Source organism: Salmo salar, chromosome 14 (genome assembly GCF_965601325.2).
Source record: "Salmo salar chromosome 14, fSalSal1, whole genome shotgun sequence".
NCBI classification, from domain to species: domain Eukaryota; kingdom Metazoa; phylum Chordata; class Actinopteri; order Salmoniformes; family Salmonidae; genus Salmo; species Salmo salar.
This window is the reverse complement of record NC_138304.1, coordinates 86,501,944-86,519,715: the sequence shown is the minus strand read 5'-3', so window position 1 is coordinate 86,519,715 and position 17,772 is coordinate 86,501,944. Positions and strand designations below refer to the sequence as shown.

General features: G+C 39.6%; 2 protein-coding genes across 3 annotated transcripts; one reads left to right on the top strand and one right to left on the bottom strand.

The window, feature by feature from the left end:
• Positions 1-985: 985 nt before the first annotated feature.
• Positions 986-4,876, bottom strand: LOC106570393 (c-Myc-binding protein). The gene is made up of 5 exons (XM_014142656.3): positions 4,719-4,876; positions 4,293-4,365; positions 4,044-4,092; positions 1,478-1,607; positions 986-1,228 (listed from the first exon to the last, which is right to left on the bottom strand). The coding sequence occupies exons 1-5, from the start codon at positions 4,731-4,733 to the stop codon at positions 1,184-1,186; spliced, it is 312 nt and encodes a 103-aa protein (XP_013998131.1). The 5' UTR covers positions 4,734-4,876; the 3' UTR covers positions 986-1,183.
• A 4,277-nt stretch (positions 4,877-9,153) lies between these two features.
• LOC106570373 (ras-related GTP-binding protein C) lies at positions 9,154-16,436 on the top strand. 2 transcript variants are annotated; one of them, XM_014142623.3, is made up of 8 exons: positions 9,154-9,368; positions 9,954-10,073; positions 10,279-10,482; positions 11,034-11,233; positions 11,748-11,862; positions 12,008-12,150; positions 12,836-12,984; positions 13,191-16,436. In XM_014142623.3, exons 2-8 carry the CDS (start codon positions 10,035-10,037, stop codon positions 13,346-13,348), a joined length of 1,008 nt encoding a protein of 335 aa, XP_013998098.3. In that variant the 5' UTR covers positions 9,154-9,368; positions 9,954-10,034; the 3' UTR covers positions 13,349-16,436. The 2 variants fall into 2 exon arrangements, with proteins under 2 accessions (XP_013998098.3, XP_013998097.3); XM_014142622.3 differs by lacking the exon at positions 9,154-9,368 and having other exon boundaries at positions 9,551-10,073.
• The last annotated feature ends 1,336 nt before the right edge of the window (positions 16,437-17,772 follow it).

Sequence of the window (17,772 nt, the reverse complement as noted above, 5' to 3'; positions counted from 1 at the left end):
TTATATGAACTGTATTTTTACTGAACATTGATTTGTTTTCACAATTGTATAATTTTCTTTATAAAATAAAGTACAAATATTCTTGAATTTATTAAATGAATTTAATAATTTCCCTAAGATATGGGTTAAAATATCAATCCAAACAGAAACAGGCAAGAAACATTGACTAAGTAACACATTTTTAAACCCCACCACAGGTTAGAAGCAGTATTGTCTACAATGGCCCTGTTTTTTTAGCATTTAAATAAGGTGCAAGTATCAGTTGTTGGGAATGCCATCTAAACTGAACAAAAATATAAAACGCAACATGTAGTGTTGGTCCCATGTTTCATGAGCTGAATTTTTTTTTTTAAATCCCAGAAATTTTCCAAAACGCACAAAAAGCTTATTTCGCTCAAATGTTGAACATAAATTGGTTTACATCCCTGTTAGTGAGCATGATCATTACACCAGTTCACCTTGTGCTGGGGACAAAAATGCCACAGATGTCTCAAGTGCAATTGGCATGCTGACTGCAGGAATGTCCACCAGAGCTGTTGCCAGTGAATTTAATGTTCATTTCTCTACCATAAGCAGCTTATGTCTACCACAAGCAGCTCCGTCATTTTAGAGAATTTGGCAGTACACCCAACTGGCCTCACAACCGCAGACCACATGCAACTACGCCAGCCCAGGACCTCTGCATCTGGCTTAGTCACCTGCGGGATCGTCTGAGAGGGGTGGTGATGAGTATGTCTGTCTGTAATAAAGCCCTTTTGTGGGGAAAAACTCATTCTGATTGGAGCGCAGCCATGTGTGGGCACAGGCCCACACATGGCTGCGCCCCTTCAGAGTCAAGTGAAATCCATAGATTAGGGCCTAATGAATTTCAATTGACTGATTTCCTTATATGAACTGTAACTAAGTAAAATCATTACATTTATATTTTTGTTCTGTATAGATACTGTAAAATGTAAATCAACGAAAAGAAATTCCATGAGAAATATTTCCTGCAAGAGTATTTATTGACTTATTGGAGGTAATGGTAACAAAGGAAGTGCCTGTACACAAAAGCCACATTTACTACTTAAACAAAATTACATTGCCATATATATATATATATATATATTATAAAGAAATTATGGCTTCACATTAAGCGCCCCTTCCAAACAGTGAAAAAAATAGAACAATTCAACCAACTACATTACTCCGCTGCTCCATCCTCAGGTGTTGGTTCATACTGCAGAAGCTGTAAAACAAGGTAGAGCAAATTCAGCTATTTGCAAGGTACCGAGATTTGACATTTTCAGGCATTTGGGATGGCTTCCCTGACAAAAATAAGCGTAGGACTGGACTTAAAAGCAGGGACAATAAATAAAAAAATGTTTTAAACTCGATTGAAAGTGCTTTCTAGTCCAAGCCTAGGCTAAATCAGTGTCCTGGAAACCACCCCTTGCAATTTAGGAAAAATATTTCATTATCCAGCCATGCTGCTGACCCTCTTTCTGAGTTCTTTGTTTTCCTCCATGAGCAGATCACACTTCTGCTGTAGCTCAGACAGCCCCAAACGGAGGGCCTCGGCATCTGCTGTCTCCACACCAGCCACACCTAGGTGATGCTTTAGAAAGCTGTGTTTAGGTGAAGGCTATTCTAACTCTTTCTTGTTGTTAGATACAGTGAATAAGTTATTGAGATGAGATAGAGCTGATGGTGCATAGAATGGAATGTGAGTTCTCTTCCAGAGGCAATGTGTGGTCTAGGGGCAGCAGCACTACCAGTAGACCAGCCACATCCTAAACTTCACCTTTTAACCAGGTAGGCCAGTTGAGAACAAGTTCTCGTTTACAACTGTGACCTGGCCAAGATAAAGCAAAGCGACAAAAACAACAGTTAAACGTAGTCAATAACACAATAGAAAAATGTATGTACAGTGTGTGCAAATGTAGAAGAGTAGGGAGGTAGGCTATAAAAAGGCCATAGAGGCAAAATAATTACAATTGAGCAATTAAACACTGGAGTGATAGCTGTGCAGATGATGTGCAAGTAGAGATACTGGGGTGCAAAAGAACAAGAGGGTAAGTAATAATATGGGGATGAGATAATTTGGTGTGCTATTTACAGATTGGCTGTGTACATGGCTGTGTACAGGTACAGTGATCGGTAAGCTGATCTGACAGCTGATGCTTAAAGTTAGAGGGAGATATATGACTCCAGCTTCAGTGATTTTTGCAATTTGTTCCATTCATTGGCAGCAGAGAACTGGAAAGAAAGGCGGCCAAAGGGGTGTTGGCTTTGGGGATGAACAGTGAAATATACCTGCTGGAGCACGTACTACGGGTGGGTGTTATGGTGACCAGTGAGCTGAGAAGGCGGGGCTTTACCTAGCAAATAATTATAGATGACCTGGAGCCAGTGGGTTTGGCGATGAATATGTAGTGAGGGCCAGCCAACGACAGTATACAGGTTGCAGTGGTGGGTAGTATATGGGGCTTTGGTGACAAAACGGATGGCACTGTGATAGACTGCATCCAATTTGCTGAGTAGAGTGTTGGAGGCTATTTTGTAAATGCCATCGGTAAGATAGTCAGTTTAACGAGGGTGTTATGCAGCATGAGTGAAGAAGGCTTTGTTGCGAAATAGGAAGCCGATTCTAGATTTAATTTTGGATTGGAGATGTTTAATGTGAGTCTGGAAGGAGAGTTTACAGTCTAGCATTTAAAAGCAATTGGAGGCCACGGAAGGAGTGTTGTATGGCGTTGAAGCTCGTTTGGAGGTTTGTTAGCACAGTGTTCATAGAAGGGTCAGATGTATACAGAATGGTGTCGTCTGCATAGAAATGGATCAGAGAATCACCAGCAGCAAGAGCGACATCATTGATATATACAGAGAAAAGAGTCGGCCCGAGAATTGAACCCTGTGGCACCCCCATAGACTGCCAGAGGTCCAGACAACAGGCCCTCCAATTTGACACACTGAACTCTGTCTGAGAAGTAGTTGGTGAAATTGGCAAGGCAGTCATTTGAGAAGCCAAGGCTATGGAGTCTGCTGATAACAATGCGGTGATTGACAGAGTCGAAAGCCTTGGCCAGGTCGATGAAGACGGCTGCACCGTACTGTCGTCTTTTATCGATGGCGGTTACGATATCGTTTAGGACCTTGAGAGTGGCTGAGGTGCACCCATGACTAGCTTGGAAACCAAATTGCATAGTGGAGAAGGTACGGTGGGATTTGAAATGGAAAAGATTTTAGAAAGGCAGGGCAGGATGGATAAAGGTCTATAACAGTTTGGGTTTAGAGTGTCTCCCCCTTTGAAGAGGGGGATGACCGCGGCAGCTTTCCAATCTTTGGGGATCTCAGACGATACGAAAGAGGTTGAATAGGCTAATAATAGGGGTTGCAACAATTTCAGTGGATCATTTTAGAAAGAGAGGGTCCAGATTGTCTAGCCCAGCTGATTTGTAGGGATCCAGATTTTTCCACTCTTTCAGAACATCAGCTGTCTGGAATTTGGTGAAGGAGAAGCAGGGGTGGCTTGGGCAAGTTGCTGCAGGGGGTGCTGAGGTGTTGGCCGGGGTAGGGGTAGCTAGGTGGAAAGCATGGCCATTTTTGGGAACAGACCTGGATATTATGACAGAACTCTGCAGGCTAACTACGCCCCCTTTGGCAGTTCTATCTTGTCAGAAAATGTTATAGTTAGGGATGGAGATTTTAAAGACATCACATGCACAACCACAATTGTAGATGCAGATTTTGTGATGTAGACAAACTCTACCCTTGACCGAGTTGCCGTGGGACTGTAGTCACCAGATTTTGGGCACGTTAATTTCCCTGCCCAATGACTGACTAGGCCTACATGGGCCATGTTCAGTACGAAAACATTCTTGACCAGTGCAGATAGAAATACCACAAATAGAGCCTGTCAGAGATGCATGTTTGTTCTACATACATATCTCATCACAAATTCAATAAAAAAATGACAGGAACCATCAATAAGATCAGTTAGTTTAAGACGCTTCTTTTATCATATCAATTTGGAGTATTACCAAACCAAGACAAAAGGATACTCCAAAGCATTATTAGGTTTCTCTGTCTCTTCGTATAGGGCCACCAACACTGCAAACAGCAGGACTGTGGTTATGGACATTGGTGGTGATGTGTATAGACCTCAAAGATACTACGTTTACACTGTAGCCTATGCAAGTGGTTACGGTTAAAAGAAATATGAAACAAAGTTTCTCACACATACAATGGCTATATGCATACATAGTTTATGTATTGTGGCAGTAATGTCCTTGCATTTCTGAAAGACCTACCATTGGTGAGAGTGTCAAGAACACCCGCTTTTTCGAGATACCTTCGAAATTGTTCCCTCTTAGATTCAGAACCCTGAAAGAAACAAAGAAAATACATAAAGAAGGCTGTAACAAAACAAACGTTGTCCATTTGCAGCAACTAGCTTACTACTTCAGTTACTTGACTGTTTCCGGGCAGTAAGCAAGCAGAATACAAATGTCTGGTTGACCATGAAGTTTGAAAACGAACTACTAAACAAGCTAGCCAATACAGCCATGCTGCTGATTATGTGTAGCCGCTGAGTGAAAGTTAAAGTAATAAATTAATGCATTTAGCGAGGTAGCTAAAACTACGCTACAAAGTAACAAGTGAAAACGCAGGATATGAAAGCGATATCTTCAAACCAATTGTATGAAGTTAATTGAAGAAAAGTTTCGTATACTTACTCTGTAATAGGACATTATGCCTGGCCACCAAATATGTTGCGTTATGAAGATAAGTAAACTATCTACAGCTGGAGATTTATCAAGCAACTACGCCTGTGTTGTATTCATTACGCAGATTCTGTTGCAAAATGTCGCGTCTGTTGCATTACGTTTTACAACTGAAATAGTTTAGTCCAAAGGGAAAACGTTTACCAACAAAAACGAGAGTTTCTATTGGACAAATTCTGGTAGGTCCCTCCCCGTTTTGTTCCGTTTCTCTGTTTGCTTCCGTTTGGTTCTTAAACGGTAAACGGTTTCCGTTGCGAGACGTAATGAATACACCCCTGACTGCTCACTTCCACGGTGGTAACGTTACAATTGCTATAACTATGATTAATTTATTTTATTTTATTTATTCATACCACTTAATTATTCCACAAGATAGAGTCCCAACACAAATCTATGGTTGTTGCCCAAGCCGGCTGGTCATTTTGTCATTTTTTATAAATTATTATTATTATGAACAAAACAAATACAAAAGCAGAAATATACAAACAAGAGTACATAAACAGACAGGGGTATTACATATCGAGATACATTTTCAATTTGTCAAAAAGTGTACATATTGCTTTTTTGTTTTTACACTTACTGATCATTTCTAAATAATATTTCAATTCTATCTCAAACAATGTGAAGATAGGTTTGTTCTCCGCCCACTTCATTTTATGGATAAAGAATCTGGTATGAAAAATAAAATTAACAATGAAAGTTAAATCAGGGTCCATATAATTTGGATAAAAATAAAACATAATATCAGAGTCTTGCAAATTAATAGCAATAGTAGTTTCTTTTAAAATAAAATATTTTAACGCACTACAAAATATTCTGACATAAGAACAGTCCCAAAAGAGTTTCTGGGTCACAACCACAAAATACACATTTGTTATCAATAGCTGTTTTGAATCTGTGTATAATAAAGGTCTTTACAGGGTAGATTATATGAATGAGTTTGTATAATACTTTTTTCACCTTATTAGATATACAATATTTGCCAGACAACAGTGAGACTTTGTTCCAGTTCACTTGTCCTAGGGCTGCATTTCAGTATACTTTAGCAGAGGGGATAGTAACATCTTGACATAGTTTTCTTATATACATGTTACTACATTAATAGTTTAAAATGTCGATTCCTTCTAGCTGTATTGAGGCTACAAAATCCTCAACAGTTGAACTTGGATTACTGTTATATTTTCCTGAAAGAAGAATGGCACCTTTAGGGGCAGCTATAACAACTATTTGAAAATCCTCAGGAGTGAATGTAACATTGTGTGTTTTCATGTATTCAAGATAACCATACATTTGTCCATCATTATTCAACAAGTGTTTAACCCACATAATGCTGTTGTAAAACCAGTTCTGGAAAAACAAAGACTTGTTTTGTATTTTATGTCTTTATTATTCCAGATTGTATATCTATGTGGGCGGAAATTATGTTTTTACATGAGGTTCCAAGTTAGAAGTTATGAAAGTTAGCAAGCTTAATTGGGATCTTACCCACATCAAAGTTGCATTTCAATAAGAATTCTAGACCACCAATCCGTTGGAATATTAAATTAGGGATTGTATTTCAAATGCAATCCTTATTTCTTAAATAGTTTTGTATCCATTTGATCTTAAAGATTATATTAGAGGTTTTAAAATCTAGAGCATTCAACCCTTCCCCACTTTGGGTGCTACATATTACTGCTTCTCTTAAATAATGAGGTTTATTCCTCCACATGAAGTTAAATAATTTAGTATCAACCATTTTAGTGACTGACAGAGGAACATCCAAGGCAAGGGAGGTATAAACTAATCTGGACAGACCTTCAGATTTTGACAAAAGTACACATCCAGATAAAGAAAAATCTCATAATAACCATGAGTTAAATCTCTTTCCAATTTTATCTACAATAGGAGAGAAATTTAAGTTGGCCCTTTCTTTCGGATCTTTGCTAATTTTAATACCAAGATATGTGATCACATCTTTTAAAGGGATATTACATACTGAGTTTAAGTCACATCTTTTCAACACAAATAATTCACATTCCCTAATATTCAGAGATAAACCAGATACATGTGAGAAGGCATTAATACACTCAATAGCTTTCCTGGGTTCATTATGATCTTTTTAAAAACTGGTGGTGTCATCAGACAATAATGAACATTTTAACTCTTTAACTTGTATCTGAATACCCCTACAACTATCCTTATAGATATGAAGTGTGACCAATAAAAATAAGGAAGGAGAAATTGGGCATCCTTGTTTAATTCCGTTTCTAATGTCGAATCTCTGTGAAGTTCGATGGGATAATTCATGTGTTGGATAATTTAACAGAGCATTACTATTATTGTGAAGTGTCGTAATTACACTTTGAAAATATTGACCAAAACCAAAAAATCGAAGTCTCAAAAATAAAATAATGTTCTACTGTATCAAAGCCTTGTAAAAGTCTACAAATAAAATAAAGCTATCTTCCATAATGTGCTCATTGTAGTCAATCAAGTCCAATACTAGTCGAATATTATTACATATATGTCTCCCCTTCATAAAACCAGACTGGGTATCATCAATGATTTCGTCAAGACCTTTTATAAGTCTTTCTACAAAGATGCATGCAAGTAGCTTTCCATTATTGTTAATTAATGTGATTGGTCTCCAATTTTGTAACATCATAGGATCTTTGTTTGATTTGGGGATTACAGAAATGAGGCTTTGTGTCGCAGAAACCGGCAGGACCCCTACATCAATTGCCTCCTTAAAAACATAAAATATAAATTCACCAATATCCTCCTGAAAATATTTATAGAATTCACAAAAAAGGCCATCATTCCCTGGAGATTTGTTCTCTTTTATCTTGCTGATACTTTTTTTTTTTTTCATTAATATAAATTCATTAATCACAAGACTTTTGGAAGTCTTTACACCAGGCATTACTGGTGTAAAGATTACCATAGCATTCTGAAACATATTTTGAAATATCTTTGGGGTTTTAATTTTCTTTACCATCTATATTAAGCTCATTAATAGAGGTAAATTCAGATTTTCTCACTAAATTGTAAAAGTATTTTGTGTATTTTTACCTTCCTCCAACAATCTCCTTCTTGATCTTACAAATGCCACTTTTGCTCTCTCGTCATACATTCGGTCCATTTCTAGTTGTAAAGAAAATAACAGACCCTTTCCTTCTTCATCAAGGTCCTCCATAGAGATTAGAATAAGTATTTCCTTAAATTTATTTTACCTCAATCTTTTAAATTCAGTAATTTCTTTACCTCACTTCATGGCTGTTTGTCTTATTTCATACTTCATTAATTCCCAATATTTCCCATAAGACTTAAATAGTTGGGCTTTCCTCAAATTTTGTTGTATAATATTTTAGGCAACGATCTTGAAATTAGCATCTTCCAACAGTCTACTATTGAGTTTCCAATAACTCCGATAGTTCTAATTGTTGGATTGCCATACTGGCTGGCAACGTTCTTATCCCTTGCTTGCAAACTAGCCAACTACGGCTAATTCACAGTCACGTCAAACATTGCAGACTGAATAACAACAGTAGCAGCATTTGCATTTGTTTAAGCTGTTTTCTAGTGACATTTATTTGGATTCGTCCATAACAATGGGCCAATGAAGCGCCATTTCGCCTGGCATAGAACATTTGCGCTCTCGTCAGGACACTGTTGTTCAGAGGAGCTAGCCAGCTAACACAATAACTTCAACCTGAAGCTGGAAAGACTGCAAGCTAGCTGCACTTCGTTTCGTTCTACCTTTTTTCAATTGACATTTATTTTCTTTCTTTCAATTTTCCATTAAAAAATGATGCCAGTTGATTCATGATTTCGAGTGGCTGAGAAACGCTGCCTGTCTGTCAAGTCCCGACTCCCGAACCCTGCACGTTCATTACTATTGGACAGCTGGAGATCAAATTTGAATATTGAAACAATTTTGCAAATGTTGGAGAGACAGACAGCAAGGTTTTATACAAATCTCCTCTGTTGAAAACGAAATGTTAGTCTAAAAGAAATGTGAGATAATATGCTTTTATTGTGGCGATCAAGGCAGGTAGCCTAGTGGTTAGAGCTTTGGTTGCTGGATCGAATCCCCTAGCTGACAAGGTAAAAATCTGTCATTCTGCCTCTGAACAAGGCAGTTAACCCACTGTTCCCTGATAGGCAATCATTGTAAATAAGAATTTGTTCTTAATAACTGACTTGCCTAGTTAAATAAAAAAATTAATAGCTGGGCTGATGAGACAGTGGATTGAGCAGTCAGTGGAGTAAATAGGCATTTTAATGTCATAGATTTAGCTGGTGGTAATTTGTGAAATAGACACCGGCTGGAATTGCCTTTTAACCAATCAGCATTCAGGATTAGACCCACCCCTTGTATAAGCAAAATGATTGGAGACAGCCGTGGTATATCAGACCACATACCACGGGTATGACAAAACATTCATTTGTACTGCTCTAATTACGTTGGTAACCCATTTATAATAGTAATAAGGTACCTCTGGTGTTTGTGGTATATGGCCAATATACCACGGCTAAAGGCTGTATCCAGGCACTCAGCGTTGCTTCGTGAAAAGAGCAGCCCTTAACACACAAAATTCCCAACCAACGCGTGTCCAGGTACGTGTGCTCTATTCATCTGAATGTGTTGACGGTTGGAGAAATTGCTTGAGCTGCGCTGAAAATTCGAGAAGTAGAAAAGACAACGGGCCAATGTTCTATAACACTGCTGTGCGTAGATGTACACGTTTTGGGCTTTGATTAAAGCTTTAGGCGGGAGAACCAATGAGATTAAGGGGGCGGGAAAATACAGGTTATGGCGGAAGTGAGACAAAATTGGCTAGTTGATAAGCTAAAACCGGGAGTGTTGGGTAGCGGAAGTATAGTATACAATAATGTTGTTTGGTACTACAATACTGGTATTTAGTTCGTAGTGAATACACCCTATAAAAGCACTACCTATCGTCTACTTTCAAATCACGACTAGGTTGTGAACAACCAAGCAAAACCAGTAGCTAGCAAGCTATCTGAGTAGTTAGCTAGGCTAGTTAGTGCTAACGCTATCTCCAAACAGGGTTGGAATTGACCAGTAGATTTAGCAATCGCTAACGTTGATTTGTTTGGTAGAGTTGAGGCAAAATGTCGATTCAGTACGAGGAGCCGACATTGGCTCGGAGTTATGGTGTTGTGGACTCTTTCCCAAAGGATTTTGGCTACGGAGTGGAGGAACCAGATATCGAGGAGGAGAGCACGACGTCAGGTGACAGTAAACCAAGGATCCTGCTGATGGGATTGCGGAGAAGTGGAAAGTCATCTATTCAAAAGGTGTGTTGCTATACTTCTGTTAGTTTAGTTCTCCAATAAGTTGCTGCTGGCCCGTTCTTCTGTGCATCACTACAATGTTTATAATGTGTATGCACCATAGTGCATAATACACTACTCAAGTTGTTGATTACCTAGCTAGTTAGTCAAGTAGTCATTTACACTGATTGTATTTGGCCAATTTAAACATCTATTGTGCTATATCCAGGTTGTATTCCACAAGATGTCGCCCAACGAGACACTGTTCTTGGAAAGCACCAACAAAATCTATAAGGATGACATCTCCAGCAGCTCTTTCGTCAATTTTCAAATCTGGGACTTCCCTGGTCAGGTGGACTTCTTTGATCCTACCTTTGACTATGAGATGATCTTCAGGGGCACGGGGGCTTTGATATTCGTCATTGATGCTCAGGTGAGAATACTAGAGGAATGTTAGACATTGTACTAGGGCAATTCCAAGGTAACACACTTTAATTATGCTTTAAAATGTATGCCAAACAAAAACCATTGATTTCAAAGATTAACAAACCATACAACTCTAATGACTACTTAGAAAAACTGCAGATGCACAGTTTGGTAACAGAATAATGGTCAAATCTGTTACTGAACTTTGTATCTGCACAGTTCTTCCTGTTAATGTTTTTTTGTAAAATGTTCAGTGGAAATTGTTAAAAGTAGTCCTTGTGCATAGAGATGTATGGTTTGTTTAACTCTAAAATCAATCGTTTTTTGTTAGGTATACATTTGAAAGTGAAAAAATGAGTCTCAGCATAATTCTGTTACCATGGAATTACCCACTACCCATGGCAAACATTGAGAAGGCTCTTCTTTTCTACAGCAGTCCTGGGAGACTGACTATACAGCCTACAGTTCCACTGATCTTTATTTATAAAAAATAAAATAAAAATAGGCTGCTGCATTGTCTGCTCTACTTATGCCTTTGTTTTCTATTGGTTTCATCAGGATGATTATGTTGAAGCCTTGGGGAGGCTACATCTCACAGTGTCCCGAGCCTACAGGGTTAACCCAGAGATCAACTTTGAGGTGTTTATCCATAAGGTTGATGGCCTGTCAGACGACCACAAGATAGAAACCCAAAGAGATGTCCACCAGAGAGCCAACGATGACCTGGCAGATGCCAGCCTGGAGAAGCTTCATCTCAGGTTAAGGGCCCTACACACTTCACTCAAACTATGCAAACACAGCAACGAGGCATCGTTTTCACATGTAGTTCTATGTACTTTTGTGAGGCTCAAATTTTGGAACGGACAGTATACAGCGCTCCGTCGTTCTGTTTGCATGACGTGTGTAACGGACTTTAGTATAAAGGACAAGACACACCATAATGAATGTCGGCCGTGCGCAGTAGATCACCTGCTGGGTCTGGACCAACTGTGGCTATTCAACATGAAGAATCTTAGGGAAATGAACAGTAGTAAATGTCAGCTGATATTCTGTGGTCAGAGGAGATATGAAAGCCACACACTTGCTTTTAACCATTTGTCGGCGCGGCCTGTTTTGTCCTTAACTGGTGGTAAGTTAGGTATGTGGCTGAATGTTACTCAAAGGGATCAGCTTGTTTTTGACCTAACATGTTGGGAGAGGAACTGTTAGAAACACAGGAAATATAACTGGGATCTCAATTCTTTCTCCTCTCTCTCTCTTTCTATGTTTCAGCTTTTATTTGACCAGCATCTATGACCACTCTATATTTGAAGCTTTCAGTAAAGTTGTCCAGAAGCTCATTCCTCAGCTACCAACATTGGAAAACCTTGTGAACATTTTCATATCAGTATGTATTATTTTGACCAATAAGCTGATTTGAACTGATGCTTGTTTTTCTACACAAATCACAACAGATTTTCTGCAATGTTTTAGTCCTTTCGATAATGTTTCTTATGTCAAAACATTGCCCCTGTGTTTTTATTTTTGGACAGAACTCTGGGATTGAGAAAGCCTTCCTGTTTGACGTGGTCAGTAAGATTTACATCGCAACCGACAGCTCCCCTGTGGACATGCAGTCATACGAGCTTTGTTGTGACATGATCGACGTTGTCATTGACGTCTCTTGTATCTATGGGTGAGAGAAAATCATATGCCAGGGTTCCCCAACTGGCAGGCCGAATTTGTCCTGCAGGTGGTTTTATTTGGCCTCCCAAGTTTTATAAGCAAAAGAACCCCCCAAAATAAATACAAATAATAATAAATCATTGTTGGACATAAGACTACAAAAACACCACAAAATCAGCTCCAAGTGATTTTAATTTTGGAAATCTGTTCCCAAGTATTCCCACACATAATAGAGACATGATCGTAAACAAGGTTTGAAATTATTATGTTTTAGTCAACTATTATGTGTTTGGGCTTCTTGTCGTCAATTTGCAGTCTACAAATGATTTGTAATTATGTTCCGGGCCCCCGACCATCTGCTCAAGAAAACAATCACCCCTCGTCTGAATCTAGTTGATGATCCCTGTCATGCCATTTAAAAATGTGTGTATTGACCATCCTATTTAACTGTCTCTTCAATCAATTACATTGTACATGCTTGGGATTTATGTGAAAATCAATTGAAATTAACAATGCAGTGAATACGCATCACTGTGGCACAGTATTCGGTTGAAGCATGTGGTAAGGATGCTTTTGTGATTGCAAAGGTTGACAAGGAATCGTAGATTGCTGTGATTGTGAAAAGCTGTTGTGGAGAGCTTTGAGTTTATTTTGCAATTGTAAAAAGTGAATAGCTTTGTGCTCTTCCATTGCAGCCTGAGGGAAGATGGAAATGGCAGTGCCTATGATAAGGAGTCTTTGGCCATCATTAAGCTCAACAATACCACCATACTATACCTGAAAGAGGTCACCAAGTTCCTAGCCCTGGTTTGCATCCTTAGAGAGGAGAGCTTTGAAAAGAAAGGTAAGACAAAAGTCTGGCACCATTTATAGGATTTAACCATTTATGTTACCTGTTGTTGATTTGACCGACATGCATATAGCCTTTAGAAGAAGTTTAACACGCTGCACTACCATGCTTATCTCATTTGTAGTGCTGGAAGTTACTGGCCCAATTTGTTTTGAAATAAATTCATATAGCGTGATTTATTTTCTGATGTTTTCTTTCAGGTTTAATAGACTATAACTTCCATTGTTTCCGCAAAGCCATCCAGGAGGTGTTTGAAGTGGGGTCCTTGACACAGAGGACAGGCAGACTACAGCCAAGCTCGTCCAACAACAGCTTGTCCAGCGTAAAACGTGGTGTATTAAACGGAAGTGCTGTTTAGAGGAATGTAAGAAAAGCAAAGAGGTTTGCAATGCCTTAGCCACTGAGAATGGACAAGTAGTAATTGGGTATTTTACTTGGAAGGCTATGGACCATCAAAGGTGACACAGGGAAAAAGCAGGAAAAACCTTGAAAAATAACACTTGGGATAGGGGGGATGCTATTCTGTGCAAGGATTGGAAAGGGTAAAAAACGCTGCAATGGACTAAACACTGAACAGAGTTGAAGCCAGCAAGCACATCTATTTTAAGTACCTCAATGTTTTTGGGTTGCGGCTAATCACATTTGACGATAATGATTATTTTTGCTACAAACAGTTTTACGAGTATAGAGATGATAACGTCGTCATTGTGGTCTTCCTCAGCACAAGTCATTTAAACAGGGCACTATCTGTGTTTTTACTCTTATTTCAGGCAAGGTTCAACAGGAAGCAATGTTGGAAAACAAGTTAATTAGGAAGCCTGCATTGAAACAGTAAATATCACTACCGTTCAAAAGTTTGGGGTCACTTAGAAATTGAAATGTCCTTGTTTTTGAAAGAGAACCACTTTTTTTTGGTCCATTAAAATAACATAACGTTTATCAGAAATGCAGCATTTACAACATTGTTAATGTTGTAAATGACTATTGTAGCTGGAAACGGCTTTTAAAAAAATATAAAAAAATGTATGGAATATCTAGGCGTAACCATCATCAGCAACCATCACTCCTGTGTTTCAATGGCACGTTGTGCTAGCTAAGGAACTCCTTATTTTACCTTTATTTAACTAAGCAAGTCAGTTAAGAACAAATTCTTATTTTCAATCATGGCCTAGTGGGTTAACTGCTTTGTTCAGGGGCAGACCGACATATTTGTACCTTGTCAGCTCGGGGATTCGAACTTGCAACCTTTTGATTACTAGCCCAACACTCTAACCACTAGTCTACCCTGCCACCCCAAAACTCTGCCTAGAAGGCCAGCATCCTGGAGTCGCCTCTTCACTGTTGAGATTGGTGTTTTGTGGGTACTATTTAATGAAGCTGCCAGTTGAGGACTTGTGAGGTGTCTGTTTCTCAAACTAGACACTCTAATGTACTTGTCCTCTTGCTCAGTTGTGAACCGGGGCCTCCCACTCCTCTTTCTATTCTGGTTAGAGCCAGTTGTGTTCTGTGAAGGGAGTAGTACATAGCGTTGTATGAGATCTTCAGTTTCTTGGCGATTTCTCACATGGAATAGCCTTCATTTCTCAGAACGAGAATAGACTGACGAGTTTCAGAAGAAAGTTCTTTGTTTCTGGACATTTTGAGCCTGTAATCGAACCCAAAATGCTGATGCTCCAGGTACTCAACTAGTCTAAAGAAGGCCAGTTTTATTGCATCTTTAACCAGAACAACAGTTTTCAGCTGTGCTAACATAATTGCAAAAGGGTTTTGTAATGATCAATTAGCCTTTTAAAATGGTATACTTGGATTAGCTAACACAACGTGCCCTTGGAACACAAGGGTGATGGTTGCTGATAATGGGCCTCTGTACGCCTATGTAGATAATCCATTAAAGAATCAGCCGTTTCCAGCTACAATAGTCATTTACAACATTAACAATGTCTACACTGGATTTCTGATCTATGTTATTTTAATGGACAAAAAAAATGTTTTTCTTTCAAAAACAAGGACATTTCTTAGTGACCCCAAACTTTTGATCGGTGGTGTATATGTTAGTGTTATCGCACAGGACATGGGTTACTATGGTGCAAAGGGGTCTATTTGTAAGCATACAACTATAGATCTCGGACTATTGCTATATGTATTTCAACTTAGTTGATTTGATTGTTTTGGAGCCATGCTAAAAACTAGGCCTTGTTCCTCAAAGATAACATTCCCCCCCATCTGGGAAGAAAACCATCTCGAAAAGTACTTGTGGTTATCAACTATGATACTGTACCTACTACTCTCATGCAGTTGTCAGTTTGAACCTGTAGCCAAATTCACTATTAAATGAGTTTACTTTTGGGCCAATCAGTGCCCTGTGCTGCATAAAAACATATGTTGAACTATACTAATGACAAAATGTGTGAATGTTTGCTGAAAGGTCTCTGTGTTACAAATACCTGGGTCCAACATTTTTTTTTACAATGTATTAATTAATTTAATCTTTCACTTACACAATTATGATGTTTGTGTGTGTGACGGTATTTATCTATCTGACATGGAAAGCTATCTGAAAGGTCAGTACAGTACTTACAGTATGTTTTTAGTAGTGAGTACCAACAACTCTTGTGGTATGTAGAGGTAATCATTCAGACTGCATCCCTACATAGTACAATACTTTTGTAGTCTGACTACCCATCCTCATCACTCTGGCCATATGCCACACCCACTAGAATTTCTTGTATGGAGTGATTGATAGAGCAGCGGAATTCAATTCAGGATGAGTCGTCAGGCAACTACTTTTGACCAGAGCCCTATGGGTTTCCCTATGGGCTCTGGTCTAAAGTACTGGACTATAAATGGAATGCTTGAGGTCTCCCTAGACCCCAACTGTGCAAGTTATAATAACTTAATAAATTACCAGCGTTTCAAATGGAGTAGTACAGGATGTTAGTCTTATTGGTTCCAGGGTGCTGTAGTGACTGACTGTTAGTATGTGTCCAAATTGGCACACTATTCCCTATATAGTGTACTTTCTTTTTTTACCAGGGCCCGGTCAAAAGTAGTGCACTATAAAGGATAGGGTGCCATTCGGGACATATCCTTCATGATTAAACTGTTTGTTACTCATCTGACAACCAATTGGGATGATTCCATTGTGAGATAATATTTGCATTGGTCTTTGCATTTACATTTACATTTAAGTCATTTAGCAGACGCTCTTATCCAGAGCGACTTACAAATTGGTGGATTCAACTTATGATATCCAGTTGTTCTGCTTTTGGGTGCAAAGGGAGGTGAATCATATCGAATATGTTGTCAGATGCCATAAGGTTATAAATGTTTATTTTTATTGAGTATAATTAAGCATTTAAAGCACTTGTATTAGAAGGGAAATTTGAGTGTCTCCCACTATTTGATCTGAGATTGTGTGAAGCATTAAAGATATTTTTTCATTTGAACATTGTCACTCATAACTGTACTGTTCTGAACATCCAGTCTACCTACCATTTTCGATCCTATACAGTAAATGTATTGTCTTGAACAAAACAAACAATGCTTCTGAGGTTGAAACAAGTAACTTGCCTAAATCGAGGCTAGACGTGTGTTTCTTGGCTAGAGTTGCAAAATTCCAGGAACCTTAAATACACTGCTCAAAAAAATAAAGGGAACACTTAAACAACACATCCTAGATCTGAATGAAAGAAATAAGTTGAATGTGCTGACAACAAAACCACACAAAAATAATCAATGGAAATCCAATTTATCAACCCATGGAGGTCTGGATTTGGAGTCACACTCAAAATTAAAGTGGAAAACCACACTACAGGCTGATCCAACTTTGATGTAATGTCCTTAAAACAAGTCAAAATGAGGCTCCGTAGTGTGTGTGGTCTCCACGTGCCTGTATGACCTCCCTACAACGCCTGGGCATGCTCCTGATGAGGTGGCGGATGGTCTCCTCCCAGACCTGGACTAAAGCATCCGCCAACTCCTGGACAGTCTGTGGTGCAATGTGGCGTTGGTGGATGGAGCGAGACATGATGTCCCAGACGTGCTCAATTGGATTCAGGTCTGGGGAACGGGCGGGCCAGTCCATAGCATCAATGCATTCCTCTTGCAGGAACTGCTGACACACTCCAGCCACATGAGGTCTAGCATTGTCTTGCATTAGGAGGAACCCAGGGCCAACCGCACCAGCATATGGTCTCACAAGGGGTCTGAGGATCTCATCTCGGTACCTAATGGCAGTCAGGCTACCTCTGGCGAGCACATGGAGGGCTGTGCGGCTCCCCAAAGAAATGCCACCCCACACCATGACTGACCCACCGCCAAACCGGTCATGCTGGAGGATGTTGCAGGCCGCAGAACGTTCTCCACGGCGTCTCCAGACTCTGTCACGTCTGTCACGTGCTCAGTGTGAACCTGCTTTCATCTGTGAAGCGCACAGGGCGCCAGTGGCGAATTTGCCAATCTTGGTGTTCTCTGGCAAATGCCAAACGTCCTGCACGGTGTTGGGCTGGAAGCACAACCCCCACCTGTGGACGTCGGGCCCTCATACCACCCTCATGGAGTCTGTTTCTGACCGTTTGAGCAGACACATGCACATTTTTGGCCTGCTGGAGGTCATTTTGCAGGGCTCTGGCAGTGCTCCTCCTGCTCCTCCTTGCACAAAGGCGGAGGTAGCGGTCCTTCTGCTGGGTTGTTGCCCTCCTACGGCCTCCTCCACGTCTCCTGATGTACTGGCCTGTCTCCTGGTAGCGCATCTATGCTCTGGACACTACGCTGACAGACACA